The sequence below is a fragment of the Delphinapterus leucas genome, chromosome 12, assembly GCF_059928025.1.
Source record: "Delphinapterus leucas isolate spDelLeu-1000000601 "Yukka" chromosome 12, BTC_Dleu_Yukka2, whole genome shotgun sequence".
Taxonomy (NCBI): Eukaryota; Metazoa; Chordata; class Mammalia; order Artiodactyla; family Monodontidae; genus Delphinapterus; species Delphinapterus leucas.
Window position 1 is genome coordinate 84,795,510 of NC_143140.1, and position 27,662 is coordinate 84,823,171.

Below are 27,662 nucleotides of genomic sequence, written 5' to 3' on the forward strand. Positions count from 1 at the left end.
CTGAAGGACACCAAAAGGTCAAAGTGGGTCACAAGATTTGGTCCGTATCTGCACAGGGGTCTGTGCATGTGAAGTAAACGGGGCCCATCACTTAGCTGGGGGGTTGTCTTGGAAACACTAGGGCCAACTCCGGGCTCAGGCCAATGCCAGGATTTCTACAAGTAGGACGTACTTTCTGTAATTTTTTCCCTCCACGAATCAGGGCTATCATGTACAACTGTACGGGTCACACCCTGTGTGGAATCCAGCTTGTGTTTCACTTGCCAAGTCGTGCATCCTGGCGGGGGCCGGGTGGGGTGCTGCAGCATAGCGGGGGGGGGGGGCTTCATCCTAATTAGCACGAGGATCGCTGGTGGCATCTCTGTCCCCAACTAGAGAAGCAGGAACGCTGCTGACGTATGAACGTTGGACTAACTAGAGCCAACAAACGGCAGGCAGGGTGAGGTTTCTTCCATCAGCCCTCACATCCTCAAGAGCGTGCTTTGTGGATTCCAGTGGATTCAGGATACAGCTGTCTGGCTGTGCCTAAAGTACTTTCATGTGCTACAGGGACCCTTCACGAATGAGAGAACTGAAATGGAGCTGCTATTAGAAAATAAGTATGGGCCACTGAAGCTGAACCCCCTTAAACAGCTAAAGTTGACTATATTAGATGAAAATCTTTTAAAAATACACATACACTTTCCTGCCTTCGTACACAGACTGCAGTTGGGCCTAATTACCCACTTTCTAGGCTGTCACGGGACGTAACACGTTGCCGCGGTGACTTCAGGGCCATCAGGCCGCAGACTCTTAGGCCGCCTTCTCTGTCTGGGCCTCTGGACGTACCTCAGGGCCTGGCCAGAGCGGCGCCCACGGCAGAACACAGGAGCCGCCGCTGAATGGAAATGTGCTCATGTGGATACTTCGAGCCACTGTCTTGGCTACTCGGAAGTTATATTTGCTTCCTTCTTCTAAGTACGTCTTTAAAAGCTTCAAGAGATAACAACTGGATGGAAAGAAAGCATTTAAAACCCACTAGCTCGTGTGATGGTAGGAAATATATATTTGGTCTTTGTCCCAGGTTCTTGAGACAGAGCTTCTAAAATCTTTGGAATTTCCTGAGTGACAGGGGTGACAGGAGCATCTTTTGTTACTCGTAACAAGCCCCTTTCAACCACATCTGGGCTCTGTGCTAATGCGGCGACTCCTGGTGGCCCCTGGAAAGCTTCAGGATGGGGAACAGTGGCAAGAGGAACCAACCACGTGACTGAAGGATGGACCTCTCTCAGCTCCACTCCTGGAAAACTGAGCTCCATCACCAAAGGCCAACGATTTAATCAATCCTGCTTAGGTAATGGAGCTTCCATAAAACCCCCAAATGATGGGGTTCCGAGGGCTTCGGGGTTGGTGAACACACTTGAGGTGCTGGGAGGGTGAGAAACCTTGAGAGGGCACGGAAGCTCTGTGCACCCTGCTCCCCATATGATGCCCTGTGCCTCTCTTCCATTTGGTAGTTCCTGAGTTACAGCCTTTAAAATTGATACATGACAGTGAGTTCTGTGAACCATTCTAGCAAATTACTCAACCTGAAGATGAACGGGATCGTGGAAATTGCCAATTTATGGCCATAAATGCAAGTGGCAACCTGGAACCCGCGACTGGCGACTGAAGTGGGGACAGCCTTGCGGCACCGGGCCCATAAGCTGAGGCGCTGCGCTAATGCCAGGTAGTGAATGACCGGACTAGAATTAAGTGGTAGGACGCCCAGGTGCTGTCTGGAGCGTTAGGGAGTTCGTCGGTGTTGGGGAAAACACCACACATTTAGTGCCAGAAGTGTCGAGACTGAAAACAGTTCAGATGGTCTGAGTCCTGAGTGAGGGGTCATGACCTCCCCAGTACAGGCTCACTATAAACTGTGTGATGTCAGTTTTAGTTTGTAACGATCAAACCAAACAGAACCTCTCGGTGGCATCTCAGGTTAAATCAACATTTTGCTTTCTCCTCAGTGGCCATGAAGGTTTGTTCATCACAGGATCTGAAGTAAGAGTAATATTTACAGGCAGGTTGAACAATCATAAAAACAAAGTTCTTACTCTCTGAAGGCGACTGAGGAGTTTGTAAAGAGTGCTACTGAAAAGGAAGAGAAAGCGTTCTTACCCAAGCCCTCGATGGCAGTATTTCCTTCGGAACTGAAAGGCATTCTGAACGACTCTCTCCACCAGCCTGAACGGCTGCTCTATCCTCGGCCGGGTCAGGGGGGTGAAATGCACCACCCCCGAGTCCACCTTCATGGTCAGAAAACAAACATTTTACTGCCTGGTACAATATATTAAACGATCTATCTTTGTAGAACACAGGAGAACAGGTCGTCAAGAGCATGGTTTTCACGAACAACCCTTTATGTGGACTTCAGTTTCATGTTCTCCAGGCACGTAAGATGCTACGCTCGCATCTGAGCTGCCGCAGAGAGCTCACGGTTGGCTGCATCTATTCTATAATGACATCCACTAGGCCTGTGCTTGACAGTCACTTAATTTTAGAATGCAGCTTTACAGTGGCCTTTTAAGATCAATCCAAATAATCATTAAAGTCAGTAGGCAGATAACAGATAGCATTAGAATATTTTATTTAGCTTTTGAATGAGTAGAAGATAAGCTGCAGCCGCAGTTCTGACTATAAGGCTGGACTTCAAACCAGAGAGACACGGCAGATGGGCCTCCAGGGACCACTCAGCACTGAACTCCCCAGTGTCAGAGGCACTGAATAACCAGCTGGACTGAATTCATACCCGTCTGCACGGCCACATAACCTTCTGGTAGCGACTTTAAATGCCCCAAGAGGCACGGGCAGGATCCAAATAGAATGGAAACCACCAAAAATATTACTGTTTAAGTGTCAAGCTGCTAGCCGGTGGCTGAAATTCTTTATCAGAAAATAAAACTTTCCAGGCATATCTGATAAGAGATTTATACCCTGCCCTATTCTAAAAATGGACTCATGGTGATTCACAAGGATATATTCAAAATAACAACAGAAAAATACTGAAAGTAAAGACTAAGGGAGAAATGGAGTCAAAGCAGTTATCGCCCACACAAAAGCCTGACAGAGACCACGGACTAGGAAATGGGAAGTGTATTCATAATTTACAAAAGCTTTGGTCGCTAAGGGATTACTGCTAAACTTGCTACTCAGACTCTACAAAGGCTAAGCAAGTACAGCAATTTATGAAGTGTGGGTTGTACCACTGCTTTTCAGAAGGAACTCTGTATCTTCAAATTCCATAGGGGTTGTCATGTTCTCTTGGGAGGACTCGCTCCTAAAGCTCCTTGTGGCTACAGAATTCCCTAAAATGGGCCTGTAATATATGAGGATGGGGAAGTTTTTGTTTTGTTTTTGTTTTTAGGTTGGAGGGAAAATACTGGCATATGACGTGAGACCGTGTGGACGAGATGGACCAAAGATGGCCAACCGGGACGGGCTTCCAGAGGTGTGAGTGGCGTTTCTCCTGCGGGGTCTGAGCCGCCTCACCACGAGCTGCCCCACCAGACCTCTGCCCCATCGTCAGTCACTGAGGCTGGCAAACGCTGGGAATGTTCTAAGCAGTCGAGTGAAAACTGCCAATGGAGGGACTTTCCGCCTGAAAATGCTCCCCGAAATGTCCCTCAGCCTTCAGACTATTTTAGTGACGATTATACACCTTCGGTGGAAAAGCCCTTATTCCACTGCAGAGTGACCATCTCAATGTTCTTATTAAACTTTAATAGTTTTTCAAATTGTGTTCTATGTGTTCCTCCAAGTTCACTAACAAATAATTCCTGTGGGAAAGTGTTTTGGTTAAAAGGCCGGGACTTTCCTTGGACCATCACAAAAACACCATGGAACAGGGTCCAGGGGTCCCAGAGAGGTTTGTGGTCAGTACAGAGAGGAGCGCCCCTGGAGAGCACATGGGGCTGGGGAACCACTCTAGGGAGGGATGAAAGATGCTTCACGTGAGAGCCCTTCTGTGGAAGGGAAAACAGACAGAAGTGAACTCAACTGTTCTAGACCATTCTCTTGACTTTGCCCCGCCCCTTTCCACCGTCTGCGCTCCCTGGCATTCCTGTCCCACCTCTCGTGTTCCGCCAGCCCTCTATGACTCAGGTCCTCCAACCCTTTCAATCCAATCCTTCCAAGTTAGTCAGTTCTGACAGGATTCTTCCACAGTGAGCAGCCTGCCAGTCTCCAGAGAAAATAATCTTTTAGTACATTATGAGATAAAATTAAACCCTACCCAACCCTAAACCCATGAAATATTATCAAAACTCTAATGTTCAAATACTATTAAGACCAAAGGCACAAAAGCAGGGATAGATGCATTCTCCTTCCAGTACAGAAACTGCCACTTCCGGATTCTTTGGATTTAACATTTTGGCCTCATCTTTATTTGCCTGATTTTATTCCTTTGAGATACAGTTGATGTTTGCAAATAACAGGCAATGTCTAATGTTTTTATTTAAATAAAGTTTTAAAACCCCGTATAAATACAGCAGCACCCCGTGTACACGGTAGCAGTAGACTTCTAAAGTTTGATTATAATTTTGATACCCAGTTAAGTTGGCTACTAGTGTCTTTCGGATAAAAGAAAATTTCCACTCAACAATCAAATAGTTACTATTTCGTGGAGGACCACATAAAACTCGGCGTCAAAAAGGCTCTTCCTGTAACATGTCCTGCTTCTCTGGGAAACCTGTACCACCCTGTCTTCTACTCCTGCCTCCAAACGCACTTCTCAGAGTTGCTCTGTATGACAGAGCCCATTTTCTCTAGAGCCACAGGAAAGCTGCTCAGTAACTATGGTAACATACAAAAATGCTTTTTACTCATAAATGAATGCTTATTTGAAATTACAACCATTATTTTTCCTTGAGTTTTAAGTCCATTAAACGGTTTGATTACAAAAAAGAGATCAGTACATAGGCGCTAGATGCACTTAAAAATTCTAGTTTAAATGTTGCCAGCCCCTCTCCAAACTCAGCCTATCAGTATACCAAAATGACCTACTACGATGTCAAATTAGAGGGTTTATAGCGACTGTAAGTATTTGCCTCTCCAATCCACGATGAGGTCAGTGCTGCGCAAAGCTACGGTTATGCTTCTCAGCATGAGCAGCCCTGGCTGCAGGCGGGCTGGGGGCGGGTGTCCCATGTCCCAGGCCAGGATGTCTAGGACATGACTGGTTATGAGCTCAGAGCAGCACTGTGGGCTCACAAGAGAACTGGGGTAAGAAGCTATTCAATCTTAAATATTAGATACTGCTAACTCAGACCTTGAATCAACATGGTACAGGGAACACCAAAGACGGTGCAGCCCAGTTTCTGACTTTGAGATGATCACAATATGCCAAAGAGCTCAGTAACTACCGTATGAAAAGGTACAGAAACAATACTGGCCATTGTCGAAGAAAGGGTCTTCAACAGCTCCCATGGTGTTCGAGACCATTAAAGGATAAGCCAGTGGAGAGGAAAAACGATTAGGAAGTTACAGTTTACTTAGCCAAGATATAACCATAACTGGGAGACCGTAGAAGGAATGGTGAGAACAAAGAATGACTACAGGGAACAATCAGAAAGACTGCAAGGACAACACAAGAAGGATTCACAGTTCAAGGTGGTACTGTCTCAGACAGACTTGTGCAGACGGCAGTGGGAAGGGTCCAGCGATTCTGAGGTGGCCAGCACCACCTGATGGAACACGGGGTCAGGAGTTCGGGAGAGTCACATTCAGTGTCAGGTGAGATGAGAGTAAGGTGAGCACGCTGGGGGATGCTTGGTTCCTCCACCCACCAGTGTCTAGGTTACTCCTCAGGGTCCTACGCCGAGCTAAGGACAGTCTCCATTAGAATGTCATGGGCCCTGCAGTTACAACTTCCCGCCAACAAGGGGAGCAGTCGCAAGTCACTGCTGCCTATGCTAATTATAATTATGCATCTTGTAGAAAAACAAAATATTTACAAACATGCAGATCACATTTCCTAGAACTGTTTTATTCTGCCCATAATTCTCGTCCCAAGCCCAATTTAAGGACAGAATTTCCGCTGTAAAACCTTACAACTCAAACACTCCAACAACATTCCATGTATTCCAAACCAAGGTATTCCATGAAGACTGACTGTTAGGACCTATAGTTCTTTCTTTAAAGTTTACAATTTGTGTTTGTTATTGAAACAGTATTAATTTCTGCAGATGTTCCACCACACCTTTTGTCTCCCACAGATGTCTGAATGGTTTTTCTCTTTTCCTCCTTGGAATCATACAGGAAGAACCGATCTTAAACTGTCAGTGTTTCCTCTCAGAGCACAAGCATGTAAGAGAATGACAGGGTGAGCTGACAGCACGATGAGAAATAAGCCTAAGAGGTGCCCAGGGTGAGGGGAGGGGATGGAGAAAGCTTTTTACTGTGTATATTGTATATGTAAATATAGGTATGTATGTAAATTATGCCTACTAGCAACAACAACAAGATGAATGAGCGTCTCTTGGTCCCAAGAAAGGAAACAATTTCAGGGATGTGAACACTTAATTCTAAACAAAGTACAAGAGGGACGAGAACTCACAAACGCTGGATTAGGATTTTCTGTTATCTTAGCCTGCAGTTCCCCAATGAGCACAGGGAAAACACCTTTCTGAAACCAGGACCTTTCCCACAAACCACGACTTCGGTGTCTGTGAAAGGGCGGCCCCTGGAGGCGCCTGTGTTAACTGTGCCAGGACTGTGCCCCCCTCTGTGCGGGTGGGGGAGGTCCCTGCCAGGGGAGGAGCCGCGCTGTAGCAGCCCAGGGGGCGAGAGCGAGGGCCCGACCTCCGGTTTCTCATCCACAGTACAGGGAAACTCCTCGGGGACGTTTCAATCTAAGCAAACTCACGAGGTACTCAACTGCTGCCGCTATAAATATTACTGTTAGGAAAAGATTGATAAACAAATACGGATGCAAATACGTTCATTCATAATGAGTCATAACTACCAAAGAGACACTCAAGTTGACTAGTCAGTACATCCCCTTCCTATAAAAACCACCTAACAAGCTCTGTTATGCTGAGAGGGTTGTGCAGAGGCACGGAATGGGAACAAACTCATACAGACGATGCTGCAATGGTCACTGGCCACTCACTGGCACAAGGTACAGGGTACCAGATGCTCCTAGGCCGTGTGCTCTCAGTACCCAGGCCAGCTCTCCATTTGCAGAGCTATTCTTTAAATGTGTTCATGTTGTCCAGCTCTTCCTGTTTCTGACTTGAAAGACATTGTGTCTTTTTAAAGATGAATGCCATAGCTACTGGATCTCCTCCTTTACATGCTGATTTTACTAGTTTAACTCATGGAGGTTTGGGGGACCTCCTATGTATGTAACTGGAAGTATAAAAATAAATAAGAGACATGATTAAAACTGATGCAAGCTCTCTAATTTGGCAACATCACAAAGTCCACATGAACCCACCCAGGACCCTAGAGTGTGGGCAGGGGCTGAAATGTAGGAGACCCCAGTGGGCAGAGAGAGAGAGTCACAGGGAAGGAAGACAAAGAGGAAGACGGGAAGAGGAGGAGAGAGGGGTGAGCTGAGAGCCAGGCCCAGACGAGGGGTGTTCAGCCCACTATCTGAGATACTACCAGTAAGTGAGGACGTTTTTACAAAAACGTCCTGCTCTTCAAAATAATGTGCAAAGAGAATGCAGTGGTGAGGCCACAGCAGATACATACTTACATTATTTACGAGGTTGAAAAAACTAGGCTGATCTGCCAAGTGTCACCACAAACTCCAAGACAGTCTTAATATTCTAAAATAATGTGATAAAGACATAGAAAACAAATCCTCAAGATCCTTTCACATGAAGACATAAAAAGGAGCAACAAAATGTTGTCAAAACAAACAACAGAGCAAATGGCAGTGCAACCTACAAGCAGAAACATACACGACTTGCACAGAGCCATCGGAGCCAGGATGGCCTCTTTAGACATTTGGGGACACACAGCAACCAGAGAATAGCCATCATTTTTAACATGGTCCTCACTATAATCAACTAGTCTACAAACTACCAATTCTAAAAGATAAAGCCTTCGGGCAGCCTAAAGCATTATTTTAAAACTAAAGTAACCATAAAGATGGAGGAAGTAACGCACTGATTGTGCTCATAGCCGATACTGTTAATTTCCCGCGACTGAGTAGGAAGAAAAACACTATTTTAAGATTAAGTCAATCACTTTAAATTTGTGGGACTGGAACAGGTAACTATCTTAATCTTACTCTGAACTTTAATTATTTTCAAGGTTGAAGAGAAAGCAAATGAGAAAAGACGCTGCTGTTTTTTTAAAATCAGAACCTTAACTTTTCATTGGAATTACGTGGGCGGCATTTTAAATACACAATGACTGGGCATCATCCCTGACAACGGAATTAAGAGCCACTGGGAGGGGCCTGGGCCTCAAGGCTTTTCTAAAGCTAGATGATGCTCCCGTGCGGGCAGGGGTGAGAGACACAGGTCTGGAGAACCACTTCCCACAAAGGTTTGGTATTGTTATTACTTCTCAAATATTCAGTCAAACTACCGATTCTTTGAGAACAAAAAGAAAAGCTTGTCTTGACTATCCAGAGTATCATCACTAAGAAACACACTAAGGGAACCACATGTAATTTTGTCTTAAAAACAGATAAATAAAAACATTTTAAAGAAAACAGATGGGACTGCTGGGTCACCGGCCAGCTACTCTGCAATCACTCATGGACTTGGCATGAGTGAGAAGCAAATGTTTATATGTAAGGCTACAGAGATGTCAGAGTTCATTTGTTTCCACAGCTTAATCCAGACTACCACTGAAAGGAACGACTCATTATAATGAGACTTAAAAACACATTCTGTTCTAAATGGGGGCAGGGCAGGGCTATGAGTGTATGAGGGTTTCAAATGTCACAGTATTCTGGGCCTGAATCCCACATTCCTGCTACTTATATTATGGACCTTAGTCAAGTTATTTAACTTCTCTGGAGCTTAGTTTTCTCACTTGTAAAATTAGGATTTATGTTATCTCATAGGCTTGTTTTAAGAATTAAATACCTCAGCAGTACTTAGCATATAGGAAGCAGTTTATAAATGGTAGATATTATTATTACATCAAGATTACAAAACTAAAGAGTTACAAAATTACTTAAAATGACAGTCTCTTAAAAAAGGACAAAATTATACTTTTAATCATGTAAAGGTAATATATTATTGTTACTTTATATACTCAAAATCAGCTTCTGAATTCATTCAACAAATATTTATCATACTCGACAACAAGGCAGGCACCACTCCTGGCCCAGGAGAACCTGGCGATTAACAAGACAAGAAATCCCTGCCCTTGTGCGTTCACATTCTAGAGGTCTTCACCCAGAGCAAGCAGTAGAGGGGCTCAGACGGTAGGATACTTGACTTATTCTGAAGTTTAGAAACAAAACGATTTGCTGATTGAATGGCTCTTGGGTATGGAATCAAGGACGTTTTTAAGATCCAGGGTCTACCAAATGGCAGGATGAGTCTGCCGTTAATGGACACTGGGAAACTGGGGAGAACTGGTGTGGGGAGAGTCAAGAGCTCAGTTCTGTCCCTGATAGGTCTGAGATGTCTATCAGTGATGTCACACCGGCAGCTTGGACATATTCGGTTGGATGTTTAAAATTTTACAACTGTAAGATGCTACGGAAAAGCCCGAACAAACTTTTTGGCCAACCCAATACAAACCTTGGGTGTTTAGGGGGGAGGGCTGGAGAAGAGACATAAACTAAGGTAAAGATAAACAAAGAGTTATCTAGGGAAGCCTCTGAACTTAAAAGATTTAATTCTCTTTAATATCCACATTGGAAGTAGATAATAATGTCAATGAATTATATTTCTCTACACACCTCTACTTTCTAGCTCCTTTCTTATACAAGAAATTCTGCCTTCGGTTAAAGGCCTGTAGTTAATGAAAGTTCTTTGCGTTTCAGAAGTTTGCCTTTTTAAAACAGGCAGCTAATGTATTAGAAGATAAGTGTTCTCATCAAGGCAGAAAAATAATCAAAAAGGTTTCGAAAATAGCAATGCACATTAAAGCATGCTTAACCCATTTACCCTCGGCAAGCTACATTACGCTGGAGGTCAGAGCTGGGAGCAGACTGGTCCCTCCACCGGCCACCAGTCAGCCTCAGCACAGGTGAGTCTGCACGACAACCACGGCAAGGAGCAAAACAAGCCAAGGCACTGAAGGGACCTGGTGGATTTCTTGCTACAGCAGTAGTAACAGTGCTGTTAGTGCCTGAAATTCAACTCTACTTCACTCAGTACTTAGACAAAGAACTGTTTATATATCTCGAAGAAATTAAATAAGTAAGTTTATAAAGCAAAATTACAACACTATGGCTAAAAACACAAAATCCACAGGCATTAGATTTCTAAGAGGAGAAAACAATATGTATCTTGCTAAATGCCAGACTTAGAAAAGATGAAAACCAACTAAAAACAACAAAAAAATCCAGAAAAATCCAGATAACTGAAACATGCATATTTTTTAACATCTTTATCGGAGTATAATTGCTTTACAGTGCTGTGTTTGTTTCTGGTGTATAACAAAGTGAATCAGCTATATGTATACGTATATCCCCATATCCCCTCCCTCCAGGTGGTCGCAAAGCACCAAGCGGATCTCCCTGTGCTATGCGGCTGCTTCCCACTAGCTATTTCACATTTGGTAGTGTATATATGTCAATGCTACTCTCTCCCTTCATCCCAGCTTACCCTTCCCCCTCCCCTTGTCCTTAAAGTCCATTCTCTACGTCTGTGTCTTTATTCCTGTCTTGCCCCTAGGTTCATCAGAACCAGTTTTTTTCTTAGATTCCATATATATGAAACATGCATTTTTATTATTCACTGCTTTTAAAGAAATGGCTAACATCTAACATGGCTATTAGCAGTTGTAAAATTTTAAACATCCAATCATAAAATTATCTTTTTCTCTCTATAGTGGCTATGAATGTACAGCTTGTAGAATTAACATTACTGAGGTAGAAAAAAAATGAGAACCCAAAGTAGACGAAGATGAAATATGTCTGTACCATTATTCATGGTCTAGAACCTCAGTGTTTGATTTTGGTTCATCTAATATTTTTCATCACATTATTTTGGTGTAATTTCTTTACAATGCTTTCTAAAATCTCTAATTTACTAAGTTATAATTGTTTTCAACATCTTTATCGGAGTATAATTGCTTTACAATGGTGTGTTAGTTGCTGCTGTATAACAAAGTGAATCAGCTATATGCTTACGTGTATACCCATATCTCCTCCCTCTTGCGTCTCCCTCCCAGCCTCCCTATCCCACCCCTCTAGGTGGTCACAAAGCACCGAGCTGATCTCCCTGTGCTACGTGGCTGCTTCCCACTAGCTATCTATTATACTTTAGAAATCTTTCTCAGTGGAAAGATTAATAGAAGAAAATTCAGGATACCGCCCCCCTGCCCCCGCCAAAAAAAAAAAAATACTTGTAGGTTTACTGCTCAGATTCTAGTCAACAGCTGTTGCTGGGTTTTCTTTTTACTTTTATCAAGATATATATAAAACTGTCTTTTGAATGTTTAGTTTGAAAGTTACCAATTTTGTGAATCTTGATTTCAGACAAGTCAGAAGCGCCAGAATAAACAGATAGTCTCAACTATCACCTGCAAAGCACAGTCTAGCGAAAAATATTTCAGACCATGTTCTTTAATCGGGGACATAAAATAATAAATGGTATCCTCCAACACAGATAAAAATTCAGAAATAAATTATAACTATGGAGTAAAACATAATATTAAAAGAAAAGAAAGTCTTTTTGTGAGCACCCAGATAATTCCTCCTCTGTATATAGTGACACAGAAGCATTTTCAGCTTTCAGGTTTCGACAAATCCTGTTGTAACAACAGCTCCCTCCCTCCCCTGCCTCTCCTTTCTGAATTTTCCCCCAGCTCAAAAAATGAGATGGGGAACCCGGTATTTATCTCCTGGCACCACCAGCAGTTTTCCCTGCTCGGATTTCTACGTTGCTCTTCATTTGCTACTTGCAAGTTAACCTATTGGAGCTTCATCACTAATATTCAGAAGCTGTGAACTGAGCCTCAGGTATGTGGCTCCTCTTCATCATGTCTTACTGGGGTTCAACTGAAGACAACTGACAGAAGAGAGTTAAGTCACTGAAGGCTACTGACAAAAGGTATGGAAAACGAGAAGCTTCCACAATGCTTCGGGACCTAAATATAGATCTTCAAGTATAACTCGGTTTGAACTGTACATTGTAAATCTGTTTTTAAATACTAGATTTGATATAAATAAATCTTGTCTGGAAAACTGACTTTACATTTTAACGAAATCCAGTTCAGAATTTCTTTGGGAAATAGCTCATGAATTTAACATTATAGGTTCTGTTGTATATGCAACAGATTTTAGAACCACGAGAGCTCTCATTTAGAACTGTTTTCCATGCTTACTCTCACAGCATTTCATCACCATCACCACCACCGCTGAAACAAAGTATGTCTTTATTCTCTACGAGACAGAAATCTGAGAGAATAGGCCACAAACTGTACCATGCTTGTGGCTGGAGGGGGGAAAAAAAAAAAGATTTCACAGCAATATAGCTAAGATGCCAGTATATTTTTATAAAGGGAAAAGAGTGACCTTCATTTTGGAGAACAAATTCTTTCTGCATAAGTTCTCCACGCAGAAGAAAGCACTTAAAGTCCACTATTCAATAGTAAGTGGGCCCCATGCTAACCGAATGCAATGTCTTATTGTTTACGCCGAGTTTGGCCATCTGTAATTTATCACTGCCAGCACTTGTTAATTAAGATGAACAAGCTGTCTCCAAGTCTGAATTACACTGGAATTTATAAAATGTATTGGTTAATGGGAAGAAAAGAGTTATAATTGGGAAGCTGAGCAGAGACTGATCAACACATAAAGGTTACTCAACCAAAGTAAAAAGAAAGAAAGGAGATGCTCGCAGGGAATGCTAACAGCAGTCTCGCTCTTGAAGAAGCCCTTAAGCCGAAAATGGTCCGGGAAGGCAGTAATTGAGTGAGCTGGCTGGAGTCTGAAATGTTAAAACCCAAACCTGAAAACAGCTATTATGAAACTATAAACATGTGCTTTTTTTTTTTTTCTAGAAACTTTAACTTTCGTTCTATTTTGGTCTCAGATATGAAAAGAAATTTGGAAAACAGAAAAAGAAGGAACTGTAGGATGACAGGCAAAGCCAAGGCACTTTGATGCTCAGAGTGAAACTGACTCTAAGAATTCAAAATCTCAGGGAAATCTCCTGAAACTACAGAATTTACATTTTAAGATTATGAACAAAAATAGAACAATGGAATTCAGACAGCCCAGGATTTAAGCTCTTAGGGAATCAATGTTATAACTGTATTAACTATACAACTGTATTAAAAGTAACACAGGCGTGGATTCACATCACTGCAGATATTTCACAAAAGCCAGGCATCAACCTCCCTGGTGAGTCTCTGAAGCTACGCCACTTGCTCATTTGCTCTATTAATTCCCTCTGGAGTCTTTTTTTCTGTGTGAGAAAGGGAGTGAGTGAGGGGATGGTTAATGGTGCTTTGTCTCTAGATGTAGCATTCTCCCTGCTTCCAACAGGAAGTACACAGGAGGATTTCACCCGGAATTGCTGTGGTAAAGGGGGACAAGGGTGCAAGGTGCAGTGAGGTGGGAAGAGGTGGGGAAGTGGGCACTGCCGATCTTGCCGCTGAGGTCTGTGTGGCGTGGGGCGATCTACTACCTAAGTGTCCTAATCTGAAACAACACTGATGGCCAAGATTACATCTATGGTTTCCTTCATCTCTAAGTTCCTATGAAAACAAATGAAATCGGCCTAAGGGAGAAAAAAAAAAAAATCCAGATGTCATTAAATATCAAGTGTCACGTGACATAATATAAATTTTAGAAATACTAATAACAATGTCAATTGTAATTTACTGAGTACTTTCTATGGGTTAGATATTGTTCTACACCCTTTAAAATTCTTTCATGTATATGAAACTCCATGATATAAATAGAATAATCCTCCCTGCTTTCCAGAAGAGAATACTGAGGCACAGAGAGGTTCTGGAAAGCCAAGATTTGACCAAAGTGCTTTAGATTCAGAGCTCATACTGCCTTTTGTGACAAATATATGAATCATGATAGAGCCATTCTAATACATCACTCAAAAATTCAGAAACACAAAAAGGTCAATATTGCTGTATTTCAGAAACCATTGTATTTTCCTCAAAGAAGGCAGTAAGTACTGCCTGATTAAAACATAGCACGTCACAAAGGAAGTACTATCTATTCCCTCTTACTAAACGGAAGGAAGGAAGGGAGGGAGGAAAAAAGTGTAAATTATTTTTGAATCTCTCTCATACAAATAATGATGTGGTTACTTCTGGTATGTATTTGCAAGATTCAATGTCACTACTTCTGAATCGTTTTGAATAACCGGTTTTGCAGCAGACTACTTCATTTGGGTCAGGGAACGATTCTATTCCCAACTAGAAAGGATCTCACATTCTCCTAAGCAAAAGACAGTGGCTTAATTGTTTCAGTTTTGAGTAAGCTGTACCTGAAGGGAAACAACTGCTCACTTAGGTAAGGATTTTGCAAGCTGGAAATTAGAGATAATCATGCCAGTGACTTTGATTTCTTTTACTACTTTCTTCTCCTTCTTAAACAATTCACCTGGGCCATGTGAATGACACATGGAGAGTGTTTGATACATTTTTAAAAATAAAATCATTTTTTGAATGCATTTTTTGAATTTTCTAATATATATTTATAAATCCTTTTTAACAGGTGGGTTTAAACTATTCTTCCTTATTACCTATAGAGTAATAAGTAATTAGAGTATAAGTAATAGAGTATAAGTAATTACCTTCCTTATCACCTATAGAGTATTTTAACTAGAAATAAGTTTTTAAAACCTGTAAATACTATTAAAATTCTATATCAGATATCGTACAGCTGGCGTTCCACGTCTGAATCTCCTAACAAGGCACACAGACAACTTCAGCAGAGCTTAAATTTTAAATAAAAGAACGAAGTGGACAGCCCTCTCCTTTATGCCACGTATCAAGCACCACCCAGCCAAAATCACTCAGGACAATGGCAGCCTCTGTGGGCCTGGTGTGAGCTTTTCTCCTGGGAAGCAGTGTCCTCATCCACTGCTGGGACCTATTCAGATGGGCTCTCAGCTCCCACTGTACACAGAAGTCTTTTTGTTTTTTTCTTTCTTTCAACCCTGATTTTGTCTTCTTTCCCCAGCCTTTTGTTACCTGGTTCTCTACTGTACAGAAATAGCTACAATTCTGAGCGAGAGCCATCAGGATTTTCTAGGAGGACAAAGGTAACGGTGACGTTATGATCTCGGCGGGTCTCCAGCTCCTTGCTTTTGCCCTGGCCTTATCTGGGGTCTCTGGAGTGCTCATGGCCACCCTGCTGCCCAACTGGAAGGTGAATGTGGACCCGGGCTCCAACATCATCACAGCCATCGTGCAGCTGCAAGGGCTGTGGATGGACTGCACGTGGTATAGCACCGGGATGTTCAGCTGCACCCTGAAGTACTCCGTCCTGGCCCTCCCCACCCACGTGCAGGCCGCTCGGGCCGCCATGGTCCTGGCCTGTGTCCTGTCTGCTGTGGGGATGTGCACTGCCACAATCGGGATGAAATGCACTCGCTTAGGAGGGGACAGGGAAACCAAGAGTTACGCTTGTTTTGCTGGGGGAGTCTGCCTCATGTCTGCGGGGATCTCTGGTTTAATACCGACGGTGTGGTACACAAAGGAGATCATAGCCAACTTTGTGGATGTGACAGTTCCAGAAAGCAACAAACATGAACCCGGAGGAGCTGTCTACATTGGATTCATTTCGGCCATGCTGCTGTTTATCTCTGGCATGATTTTCTGTATAAAAAAGGATTCGGAGGCTTGGCTCCACCCATCCAAGCAGCAGCACGTCCCCACCACACAGCCAGAGGACCGTTCAGCATACAGCCTGAAGGATTATGTGTGAATAACTGTGTGATGCACATGACTTAAGTGCCTGCTGTGATTTCTGTCTTTATTTTAGATTAAATACAAGAATTGTGCTTACCTTTCTCTACAAAGAATGTAAAACACTTAAAAATTGAAGTTGTTCAAAATGCCAACAAACTTCGTGTACAATTATATCTGTTTTAGATGATTTTTCCATTATTGTTGTCATGTTTTATCTAAAGGTTTATAATGGAAAGAGGTTCTGATTATATTAATAAGGCAATGGAATTGATGGCTTTTTTTTTTCCTTTTTAAGATAAATTGTTGATACATCTTCCTAACTGGTACTTCACTGGATTTTATAAAAGAGCTCCACTGCCAAGTATAAAAAGCACCTTGTCCTGGTGTTAACCCAGGATACCCTCTGCTTTTGCTCCCTTTCCTTGGCAACCCCACAGTCACCTGCTTCTGTTTTCAAGCCCCTCTATAGGCCTGCACCTTACGACGCAGGGAGGAGCTGCCCGCCTCCTTCACAGGATGCCCAAACAGGCCACCCCAAGTCCCCACCTACTGTCATCTCCCCGGCTCTGCTGACATTTTAGGAGAAATATCTCCATATAATATGGCATTCAAAGATTAGGCAGAAATAAAGAAAAGAAATTGGTAAATGCTACCACAGCAAAGCAAAACCAAACCAAACCCAAACTGAAATCTCTAGGACTTGTAAAGCATCAAGTACAAGCTAAGTGAGAACATGAAGAGTTTGTTTTAAAATGGCTTAAGAACTGCCCTGTTCTGGCTGCTAATAAGAGGATTCTCCAGATTAAGTTCATTTTCCTCTATCATTTTTGATTTACCCCTATCATTTAATATCGCACTGATTAGCATCTGGATGATAAAGGTTACTTTCAAGTTGTCATTTTCTTTTCTTTTAGGTTTGACTCATGTTAACAAAAATGTTTTTATAAATGAGCTGCTTCAATTGGTTAATGGATGTGAAAAGAATTCTTAAAGAATAAAAGATGCTTTAAAAGATGTTAAATTATGATATGTAATTCAAACACTTTATAAGAAAATAAAAATTGAATTTTCTAATGTGCAAAGGTAACATTGTACACTGTTGTTTCTAACAATTTATTTGTTCATTTACGCTTAGGTATTGTTCATAATACAGTGGTAAAGGGGAAAAAGGCTACTTCATTGTACATTAATAACTCATGAAGTGGGAAGTTATCTTTTATGTGAGTAAATAATTTTGGATTGTGCACACAGACCTACAGACTAAAATGTTTTATAGCTATTTTATTTGGTAGATCATCCTCTTCTGTATCATCATTACATATTAACAGAATGGCTAAAATAAAGGTACGATTTCACATGGGAATTAGGAAGGCATTGAAAGTATATATACTCCTGGACTTCCCTGGCGGCGCAGTGGTTAAGAATCCGCCTGCCAATGCAGGGGACACGGGCTTGAGCTCTGGTCCGGGAAGATCCCACATGCCGTGGAGCAACTAAACCGGTGTGCCACAACTACTGAGCCTGCGCTCTAGAGCCTGCAAGCCACAACTACTGAGCCCATGTGCTACAAATACTGAGCCCATGCACCACAACTACTGAAGCCCTAGAGCCCGTGCTCTGCAACGAGAAGACACAGCAATGAGAAGCCCGCGCACCGCGATGAAGAGCAGACCCTGCTTGCCTCAACTAGAGAAAGCCCGCGCGCAGCAACCAAAACCCAACGCAGCCAAAAATTTTAAAAAATTAAAAAAAAAAAAGTATATATTCCTTTTGAGCGGTCAAAATACTTTCTAAACAAATGCCATCTATATTTTTAGCTATATGACTTGAGAATATACTGACTTTACTGACGTCTGAGGATTTCCATCATAGCCTATAATTTTGCAGAACCCCGTTGCATATCTCTTACCTCCAATAATTTTGTTCATTTCATTGTGCTTCATACATATAAAAAACGTGTCATCTGCAAAAATGCAGTTTTGTTTCTTCCTTCCTTGGATTTATAATACTTATTGCTTATTTTATTCTTGAGTACATATGAAAGCATAACTAATGTTAAATTAGATTATAACAGTAAATACTCTTATTTCTATTCAACACTTATTTCATCTGATTTTTAAGGAGGACAACTCAGGTATTTTTTTCTAATTATAAAACTGGTTTTTAGTTTACACATTTATTTCTTTTACACTCATCCACTTTCAACAAGCATTTGAGTCAACTTACAATAAAGCTGCTGGTCCAATAAACAGAAAAACCAAAAGATAAAGAAGAAAGGTTAAAATGACAAAGAAAAGGAAGAGAGAAAGAATGCTATTAAATAACCCTGGTTGAAGGTTGCTGAAGCAATTAAGTATGAAACGCGGTTTAAAACTTCCCACACAACCAAGTCGGAGAAGGCCACATAAGGAATCTGATAGTTTTGTCTCCTGGAGGAAACCAACAGAGGCCGTTGCTGCTGCCACACTGTCCTGCCCCCCCATTCCCCAGCTGTTCTGAGCTCATAGATGTGGAGCCGCCTCTACTACAAGGTGAGGGCACCAACTGTTCCTAGGAGGTGGCCAGGAGCCAGACCGACTGACAATGGTACAACAGCCGCCCCTTGCCTCAAGGGAGGACAAACCCTGTGGGGCCGTTTGTGCCCCAGCGCTCCCCTTCAGACCTTACCCTGGGACCCCCGTGGGACCAGGCTGAAGCTGCGTCTCCAAGCGCAACAACACCCTTGCTTAGCTTTTGCCCTGCCTTGGCCTGCTTCCCTCACTCCTCCTCTTCAGAGTCTCCTCAATACATCACTTTCCCGAAAATCCTTACCCCAATCTCTGCTTCTAGGAAGCCAGACCAAATACAAGAGTATTAGTTAAGCAGAAAAATATTAGTCTTCTGACCTTATGTCCAAAGGATTTTCAAATACAGGGTAACAGACAGCAGAAGTAACAGCCTCAGTATCAGATTCAAAAAACACAAAAGCATGAAAAATGGCTCTTTCTTATGTGGACCCATCCATTTACTAAGCTTATTTGACCAGAGGTCGAGGCCTCAGTAGCTGGGGGCTCGTAGCTGAAAGCTTCTAAAATGCTGTTCTCAAAGGTCATGCGTGGATGCCCCAAAGTGCTGACCTTTTCTTTATGTCACAGGTGTAGCATCATTAATTCATCTAAGATTGTATTGACACAACTTATGCTTTAAATCTGTACCATGTTTGGGAGTTACTTGCTCCATGTGCCATACTTCTAAATAGGCAAAACTATATATAAATTATATGTATGTCTTAAAAGTTATAATCCACATTATTATATCAGGATATAACAACTTAGTCCATAAATATTTGTTTATAATCATAACAGTAAGATCTACCTTTCACTGGCTGCCTCCCTGTGTGAGATACTCCTGTTAGGCACTGTATATTGATTATTTCTATTCCTCACCAACAATCCTTCAAGGGTGGCATTATTGCCCCAATCTGATGTATTATTAACTTATCAGCTTATTAACATGACCAAGTTCTCCTAACTAGGAGCGCTGGAATTCCAGGAGGCCCAGCTGACTTCAAAGTACTTCTAGTTCTTCCACTGCTGTGTACTGCCTCTGTTGTATCAATCAGAAGAGCCGGTTGCAATTCTCAGATTGTATCTAAGTGACTTTTCTACTAGGCTGGGGTACAGGACAGTGGTGTGGGAAGGATGTTAAATCACCAGACCCATGACCACAGTTTATAAAAGAAAAAAGATGACATAGACTTTTGAGGGACTAGCTAATGGCTCAGGATTTCTCACACTTGAGTATGGTTGTCCCTCAGTATCTGTGGGGGATTGGTTCCAGGAATCCTACACATACCAAAATCAGAGGACACTCAAGTCCCTTATATAATGTGGCATAGCATTTGCACAGAACCTACACACATCCTCCTGTATACTTTCAATCATCTCTAGATTACTTATAATACCTAATACAATGTAAATGGTGTGTAAATAAATAGTTGTCCTATATTTGGCAAATTCAAGTTTTGCTTTTTGGAACATCCTGGAATTTGTTTTTCTTGACTATTTTTAATCTGGGTGTTGGCTGAATCCACCAATGTGGAACCCGTGGATACGGAGGGCCGACTGTAATGTGCAGACTAGTTGAAATAAAAATTACTGTGGAACCCCAGAAATGTATGAATTCTCAGGGGTCTTCAGATGCCAGCTTGAGAAACTTCAGAAACAAGTCTTACGTTCTCATGGAAGCATTTTTCAACTGTGAATTTGCACTGCAAAAGAGGCATTTTGTTTTCTAATTGGTAAAATAATTTTATGAACTCAACAGTGAAATTAAAATACAAAATTTAAAGAATTCTAACTTAAAAAATCCATATACTACAAACTCTAGTAGTTTACGAAACATCAGAGCAGACCAGTTAGTCTAATTTTAAGAACCTAAGAGGCTGTGTTTTCTGTAAAGAGTTTGGGGTTCAAACTTTGGGGACTGGGCTAGAGAAGTTAATGAGAGGGAAGAATCTGGCAAGAATTGAGCTCAACTACTTAGGAGCAGCGTGCAGTTGTAATAGCTCCACAGCTGTGAGAGTTCTGCCATTAATAAGTTAGTTAATTTAAAGACTGATAATTAGAAGGGTTAACCGATTCTCACAGGAAAAATCCTAAGATGGTTATAAATAAGCCCTTCTTGTTATATCACACAGGAAGTTCTCCATATCTATTCTTAGAGTTTGGGTTGAGAACAAGCACTGAAGTTTAGTAAATTTTTTCTGAGCACATTTTACCCGTGTTATGCTTATGACTTTCTCTTCTTGCGTTTAAAAGGGTTTAGCCAGAGGGACACCCTTGTACTGTTATTTTTATCATCTCTGTAGGAACTCTTCCCCATTCTTACTTAAGAAAATGAATTTTTAAAGATCTGCTCAATGTAACCATCAGTCAAATATTTTCTGGCTTTCCTCAGAGCGTTCCCGATTTGCCCTAACATGGTAAAACTACTTCAGAGCAGCAGCATATTCTTTTACAACTAAAATTTAATCATTTGATTTATTGTTTTCCTTTATCATAATACATTCTCTCTCCTCCTTGAAAACTGCTTTCCTGGATTAAAAATAAATCCTCTGCATGTAGTATTTACAACATGATGAAAAGCACATACAGAAAACTGCTATGAGTATGTTTAATTTGCCAAAAAGCAAACATCCTCAATAAAAAGAGAATCAAAGACATAGCTAGCTTTTTAACGAATAATAGTTTCATAAGACCTTAATCCTGGAGGAAAAGTACTTTAACTATATGTGGATCTTATCCCTAAATCAAAGATAAAGTTGACAATAACTTCTAAACACCATCAATTACTCTCAACTAGGTAACTAAAACAAAGAGTTAGAAACTTTCCACTAAAAATATTCTAATATCTACCCTGAGAAACCCTTGGTACAATTTAGATGTCTAAAGATTCTGTATTACAGCAATCACCATAACTTTAAAAGCCTAAAAGTGAAGATAGTGGTTTCTGATATAACTGGCTCTTATACTACTGAAAAAGTTATATACACATATATATGCACTGCGAGAAGAGAGAAGGCTATATGGTGACTTGGTTTTCTTCATTACAATGGCCACCTATTCTAGGATAAAAAAATCCCTGAGAGCACCACTGTGTTAAATCTGATCATGATCTATATCTCCAATCATTAAGTTCTGTCTAGGATCTAATAGGATCTATTATTTTGGAAGAAGTCATTTACAATATCTGAAAGCTTGAGATGCTGAAGGGAGGTAATACTGACCTTGATTTAGAAAAAGCTGACAATTAAGTCTGTTATAAAAGTGGAAGATGGACTGAATTCCTAAAGTCACCCGAAAGTGTGGCTAACTGTGGTCGACAACACGGCAGAGGACGTGGAAGGTGGCAGCAAAGGCCATGGCGATGCCTCAGATCACGGTTCAATTTGTACAAACAGGTCAAACGCTATTGGTCAGGGGCTCCATTCTAAATCTATAACTTACGTCTATACCTAAATCTAAAAACCACATGATTTTTTCACGATATCTACTTATATTAGTGAATGTCAAATAACGTAAGGGAAACTTTGCAAGACTTGAGAGTTTCAGCAAGAAGAAAGCTGTTCCTCACTAGCTGTGCACTCCCCGAAGGCAGATGTCTGACTGGGCTACCGCTCCTGTCACCACCCCCTCTCTGCCTAGCTAGGGCTTTTCATGCGGCTGGGGCTCAGGATATCTTCAATGAAGAAATAAAGTAAGTTTTTATAGCACACGTCCTGTAGTAACTCATGCAGCAGTGCTTTCGCTAAACTAGACACTGGCTTACTGATTTGTACTTTTGTCAGAGAAGCTTGGTTTCTGTAATTAGCACTTACTCTTCTGTGATTAGCATATAATAGTCAGAGTCTAGTTTAATATCCAACTAGTTTTCCACAGATGACTGATCACAAGTAATACTGTCAAAACAAGGTCTCTCAAAAAAATGGGGGAAAAATCATGATAAATATAATATGTTCGGATCTTTACAGTGACATCAGCATCCTGGCAGCACGACTTGTCTCTCTTTCTCTCCCCTTTTATATACAATTCATCATTCATAACCGAACAGAAGAAAGTGCCTCTGCACGTTACACCGGACAAACCAGGAGATTTCCACCCACCTGTGCTTCAGGAAGTAGACAGACAGGACCGGGAAGGGGGCTGTGGACCCCAGGAAGGCAGTGAGCCTGCCCCACACCCAGCACCTTGATGGGGGTGGGGTGGGGGGGGAAGTGAAACTGGCGACTGAAGACCGCAGCAGACGCTCAGGGAGACAGAGAACTTGCAGAGGTCCAGACAAACAGGGAGAACCAGGCACGCCACCGGAGCGTGATAAAGACAAGCGTGGAGCTGAGAAGGAGGAACTCAGGAGTGAGCCCCCCTCCTTCCCTAGAGCAACACAGCAACGTGCTGGGCTTTCACCAGGACAGTGGTGACCTCGCTTCACAGAGGAGGTGGAAAGAGAAAGGGACGAGTAACCGATCTCCCGGCTGCACAGATCGCAACTAGATGGACCTGCTTCTCTCCAGCAGCATCTGGATTTCTGAGGAGGGACCTCCATGACTGGGGCGAGGGAGAGGAAAGGGAAAGAGGCAGACAGGAATAACAGAGTGCATGGAAGGTGCTATTCTCTGCCGTCTGCCTTGGGATTTCAGCAAGGGGTCTGCCATGGACCTCTGGGCGGACCCCCACGCGAGGACCGTCCCTACTGGGCTGTGAGCACTCAGAGCCTCAGGTGCTAAGCCCAGACCTTCTGCCGCTCTGCCACCGACTTTTTCTGCCGGACTTTTTTATTTTTTTAAACACTCCCTTCAGAGTGCAGCCCCAAAGCCAGATCAGGTCAAGAGAAACCAAAAACTTGAGCTATAGCGCCACCTTCTGGAAAACAAAAGAAGGGTTTCTATTTGCCAGTCTTATTTTAACAAAAGTAAAACTAAGTGTGCTACTTCAAATGAGATGGCAGAGGCACAATTCATCAAACACGAGGAAAAACTGGTAATATGGTATTCACAAAAAGAAAATGATAATTCTCCAGTAACTAAACTCAAAGGCACAGAATATTGTAATCTAACTTACAAAGAATTCAGAATAGCTGTTACGATGAAATTCAGTGAGCTAAACTCAGAAAGGCAATTCGATGAACTCAGGAATAAAATGAGTAAAAAGAAGGAGTTCTTTACCAGAGAGATTGAAATTTTAAAAAAGAACCAAATTCTGGAGCTGAAGAATTCAATGAATGATATGAAAAATACATTAGAGAGCTTAAGAAATAGGGCAGATCAGACCAAAGAAAGAATTAGCAACTTGGAAGACAGGAATTTAGAAATGACTCAGGGGTGAGAACTAAGGTTTTTAAAAAGTGAAGAAATCCTAGGAAAGCTATCAGATATGATGAGAAAAACAAATATAAGAATAATCAGTCTTCCTAAAGGAGAAGAGAGCAGAGAATGTATTTAGAGAATTAATTGCTGAGAACCTCTCAAACCTGGGGAAAGAATTAAGCATACATGTCCAAGAAGCTAATGGAATACCCTATCACCTCAATGCAAAAAGACCTTACCCAAGATACATTTTAATGAAACTGTCAAAAATCAATGATAGAGAAAGAATCTTAAAGGCAGCAGGGGGCGGGGTGAGGAAAGTAACCTACAAAGGAACCGCCACTAGGCTATCAGCAGATTTCTCAGCAGAAACACTACAGGCCAGGAGAGAATGGAATGACATATTCAAAGTGCTGAAAGATAATAACTGCCAGCCAAGAATACTTTATCCAGCAAAGTTATCCTTCAAGTATAATGAACAAATAAAGGCTTTCCCAGACAAACAAAAACTGAGGGAGTTCACCACTAGATCTGCCTTGCAAGAAATGCTGAAAAGGAATTCTTCAAGCTAAAATAAAGAGACACTAATAACGACATTAAAGCAACAAAAGAGAGTGCACAATACTCTTGCAAAGGTGAAAAACAGTCAGAATTAGAAAACTTTATATTAGAATGGTGTGTTAACCACAATTATAGCATAAAGGCTTAAGGAAAAGAATATTAAGGATAACGATAGCTATTACAATTTCTCTGTGAATCCACAGCATAAAAAGTGAGATATCGAAGATATAAAAGAGGAAGAGTGAAAGGGTGGAAACTTTATAGACAAAGATAAGGTGCTATCAGCATAAAAAGAAGTGTTTTGTTTCTGAGATGTTTTACGTAAGCCACATGGCAACCACAAAGCCAAACTCGATAGTAGAGTCATGAAAGATAAAAAAGGGAAGACTGAGCAAATGACCATGGAAACCCACCACATTAGAAAGGCAGACAGAAACAGAGAGGCAAAAGAAACAATGGTGATACAAAACAACCAGAAGGCAAATGGTAAGATGGCAGCAGTAAACCCTTGTATGTCAATAATCACTCTAAATACAAATGGACTGCATTCACCAATCAAAAGGTACACAGTGACTGCATGGATTAAAAAACCAAAACCCAACTGTATGCTGCCTACAGGAAGCTCATTTCTGCTCTAAAGACACACATAGGCTCAAAGTGAAGGAATGGAAGTGGAAACCAAAAGAAACTGGGTAGAGCCACACTTGTATCAGACAAAATAGACTTCAAGCCAAAAAATGATAACAAGAGACAAACAAGGTTGTTATGTAATGATAAAAGGGTCAGTACATCTTGAAGATATTGATATAATAATGGTAAATATATATACACTCAACATTGGAGCACTGAAATATATTAAGCAAATACAGTAAGTCCCCTACATACAAACCTTCAAGTTGCGAACTTTCAAAGATGTGAACGTGCCCCTGTATGCCAGCTGTTGTGCTGTACTGCTGTACTTTTCAAGGTGCTGTGCTGTAAGACTAAAAGTGTTTTTTAAAATTTTTGTGGGTTTTTTAATGTATTATTTGTGTGAAAAGTATTATAAACCTATTACAGTACAGTACCATAGAGCCGATTGTGTTAGTTGGGTACCTAGGCTTTGTTGGACTTAGGAAAAATTGGACTTAAGGACACACTCTCGGAATGGAACTCATTCGTATGTAGGGGACTTACTGTACTAACATATCCAAAGGGAGAAATAGACAACAATGCAATAATATGCCACTGTCAGCAATGGACAGATCATCCAGACAGAAAATCAACAAGGAAATGCTGGAAACCATACTCTAGAACAAATGGACGTAAACATATAAAGAACATTCCACTCAACAGGAGCAAAATACACATCCTTCTCAAGGGCACATGGAACGTTTTCAAGTATAGATCACATGACAGGGCATGAGACAAATCTCAGAACATTAAAGAAGATGAAAATCACACCAACTATCTTTTCTGACCACAATGGTATAAAACTAGAAATCAGCAAGAGGAAAGCTGGAAGATCTAAAAATACGTGGAAACTAAACACACTTCTGAACAACCAATGGGTCAGAGAAGAAATCAAAAGAGAAATAAAAAGTTATCTCAAATAACAAATGAAAATACAACATATTAAAACCTATGGAATGCAGAAAAGCAGTTCTGAGAAGTTTACAGCAATAAATGCATATATTAAGAAATTAGAAAGATCTCAAATAACCTAACTTTACACCTCGAGGAATTAGAAAAAGAACAAAGCTAGCAGAAGAAAGGAAATAGTAAAGATCAGACTGGAAATAAATGAGATGAAGCCCAGAAAAACAACAGAAAGAATCAACAAAACCAAAAGCTGGTTCTTTGAAAAGATTAAAAAAATTGACAAACCTTTAGCCAGACTGAGATAAAAAGAGAAGACTCAAATAAATAAAATTAGAAACGAAAAAGGAGACATTACAACTGAGACTACAGAAATACACAGAACCATACAAGACTATTATGAAAAACTATATGCCAACAAATTAGACAACCTAGAGGAAATGGATAAGTTCTTAGAAACACACAACCTATCAAGACTGAACCACGAAGAAACAAAATCCGAACAGACCAATAGTGAGCAAAGAGGTTGAATCAGTAATCAAAAACCTCCCAAAACAGAAAACCCCAGGACCAGATGTCTTCACTTGAAAATTCTACCATTCAAAGAAGAATTAACACCAATCCTCTCAAACTCTTCCAAAAACAGAGGAGGGAATACTTCTAAATTCATTCTATGAGGCCAGCATTACTTTGAAACCAAAGCCAGATAAGGATACCACAAGGAAACTATAGACCAATACCCCTAATGAATACATATGCAAAAATTCTCTACAAAATATTAGTAAGCCAAATTCAAGAACACATAAAAAGGATCATGCACCATGACCAAGTGGGATTTATCCCTGAGATGTAAGGATGGTTCAACATACACAAATCAAAAAATGTAATACATCACACTAATAAAATGAAAGATAAAAATCACATGATCACCTTACTAGATGCAGAAAAAGCATTTGACAATTACAACAACCTTTCCTGATGAAAACTTTCAGTAGATTGGATATAGAAGGAACATAGTTCCACAGAATAAAGACCGCAAACAACAAATGCACAGCTAACATTATACTCAGTGGAGAAAACCTGAAAGCTTTTCCTCTAAGATTAGGAACAAGACAAGGACGCCCACTATCACCACTCTTATTTATTTAAGAATATTGGAAGTCCTAGCTAGATTAGACAAGACAAAGAAAAGGCATCCAAATCGGGAAAGAAGAGGTAAAACTGTCACTATTTGTAGATGATATGATTTTGTACATAGAAAATCCCAAAGACTCAACCAAAAAACTCTTGGAAGTAATCAACAATTTCAGTAAAGTTGCAAGACACAAAAATCAACATACAGAAATCAACTGCATTTCTATATACTAAGGATGAAACATCTGAAAAGAAATAAAACTATCCATTCACAATAGCATCAAAAACAATAAAATACTTAGGAATAAATTTAATCAAGAAGTGAAAGATCTATAGAGTGAAAACTACAAGACTTTGCTGAAAGATATCAAAGAAAACACAAATGGAAAGACATCTTATATTCATGGATTTGAAAAATGAATATTATTACAATGTCCATCCTACCCAAAGCCATCTATAGATTCAGTGCAATCCCCATGAAAATACCAATGCCATTCTT

The 27,662-nt window shown here is 41.0% G+C and overlaps 2 protein-coding genes and 1 long non-coding RNA gene across 4 annotated transcripts in view; 2 read left to right on the forward strand and 1 right to left on the reverse strand.

Annotated features, from left to right (window-relative positions):
- TFB1M (transcription factor B1, mitochondrial) overlaps positions 1–27,662 on the reverse strand; it is a 59,001-nt gene that overhangs the window by 3,268 nt on the left and 28,071 nt on the right. For both annotated transcript variants that reach the window (XR_004022430.2, XM_022560034.3), the window contains exon 6: positions 2,140–2,267. Coding sequence is in view for 1 of the 2 variants with exons in the window: in XM_022560034.3 (XP_022415742.1) it covers positions 2,140–2,267 (128 nt within the window). In the remaining variant the exon portion in view is untranslated. The remainder of the gene's footprint in view (positions 1–2,139; positions 2,268–27,662) is intronic.
- On the forward strand, positions 298–3,755 carry LOC149747916 (uncharacterized). Its single transcript, XR_016395264.1, has 2 exons — positions 298–1,333; positions 1,556–3,755. It is a non-coding gene; the product is annotated as an uncharacterized LOC149747916 (long non-coding RNA).
- On the forward strand, positions 15,147–16,938 carry CLDN20 (claudin 20). The gene has a single exon (XM_030760341.2). The coding sequence runs from the start codon at positions 15,413–15,415 to the stop codon at positions 16,061–16,063; it is 651 nt and encodes a 216-aa protein (XP_030616201.1). The 5' UTR covers positions 15,147–15,412; the 3' UTR covers positions 16,064–16,938.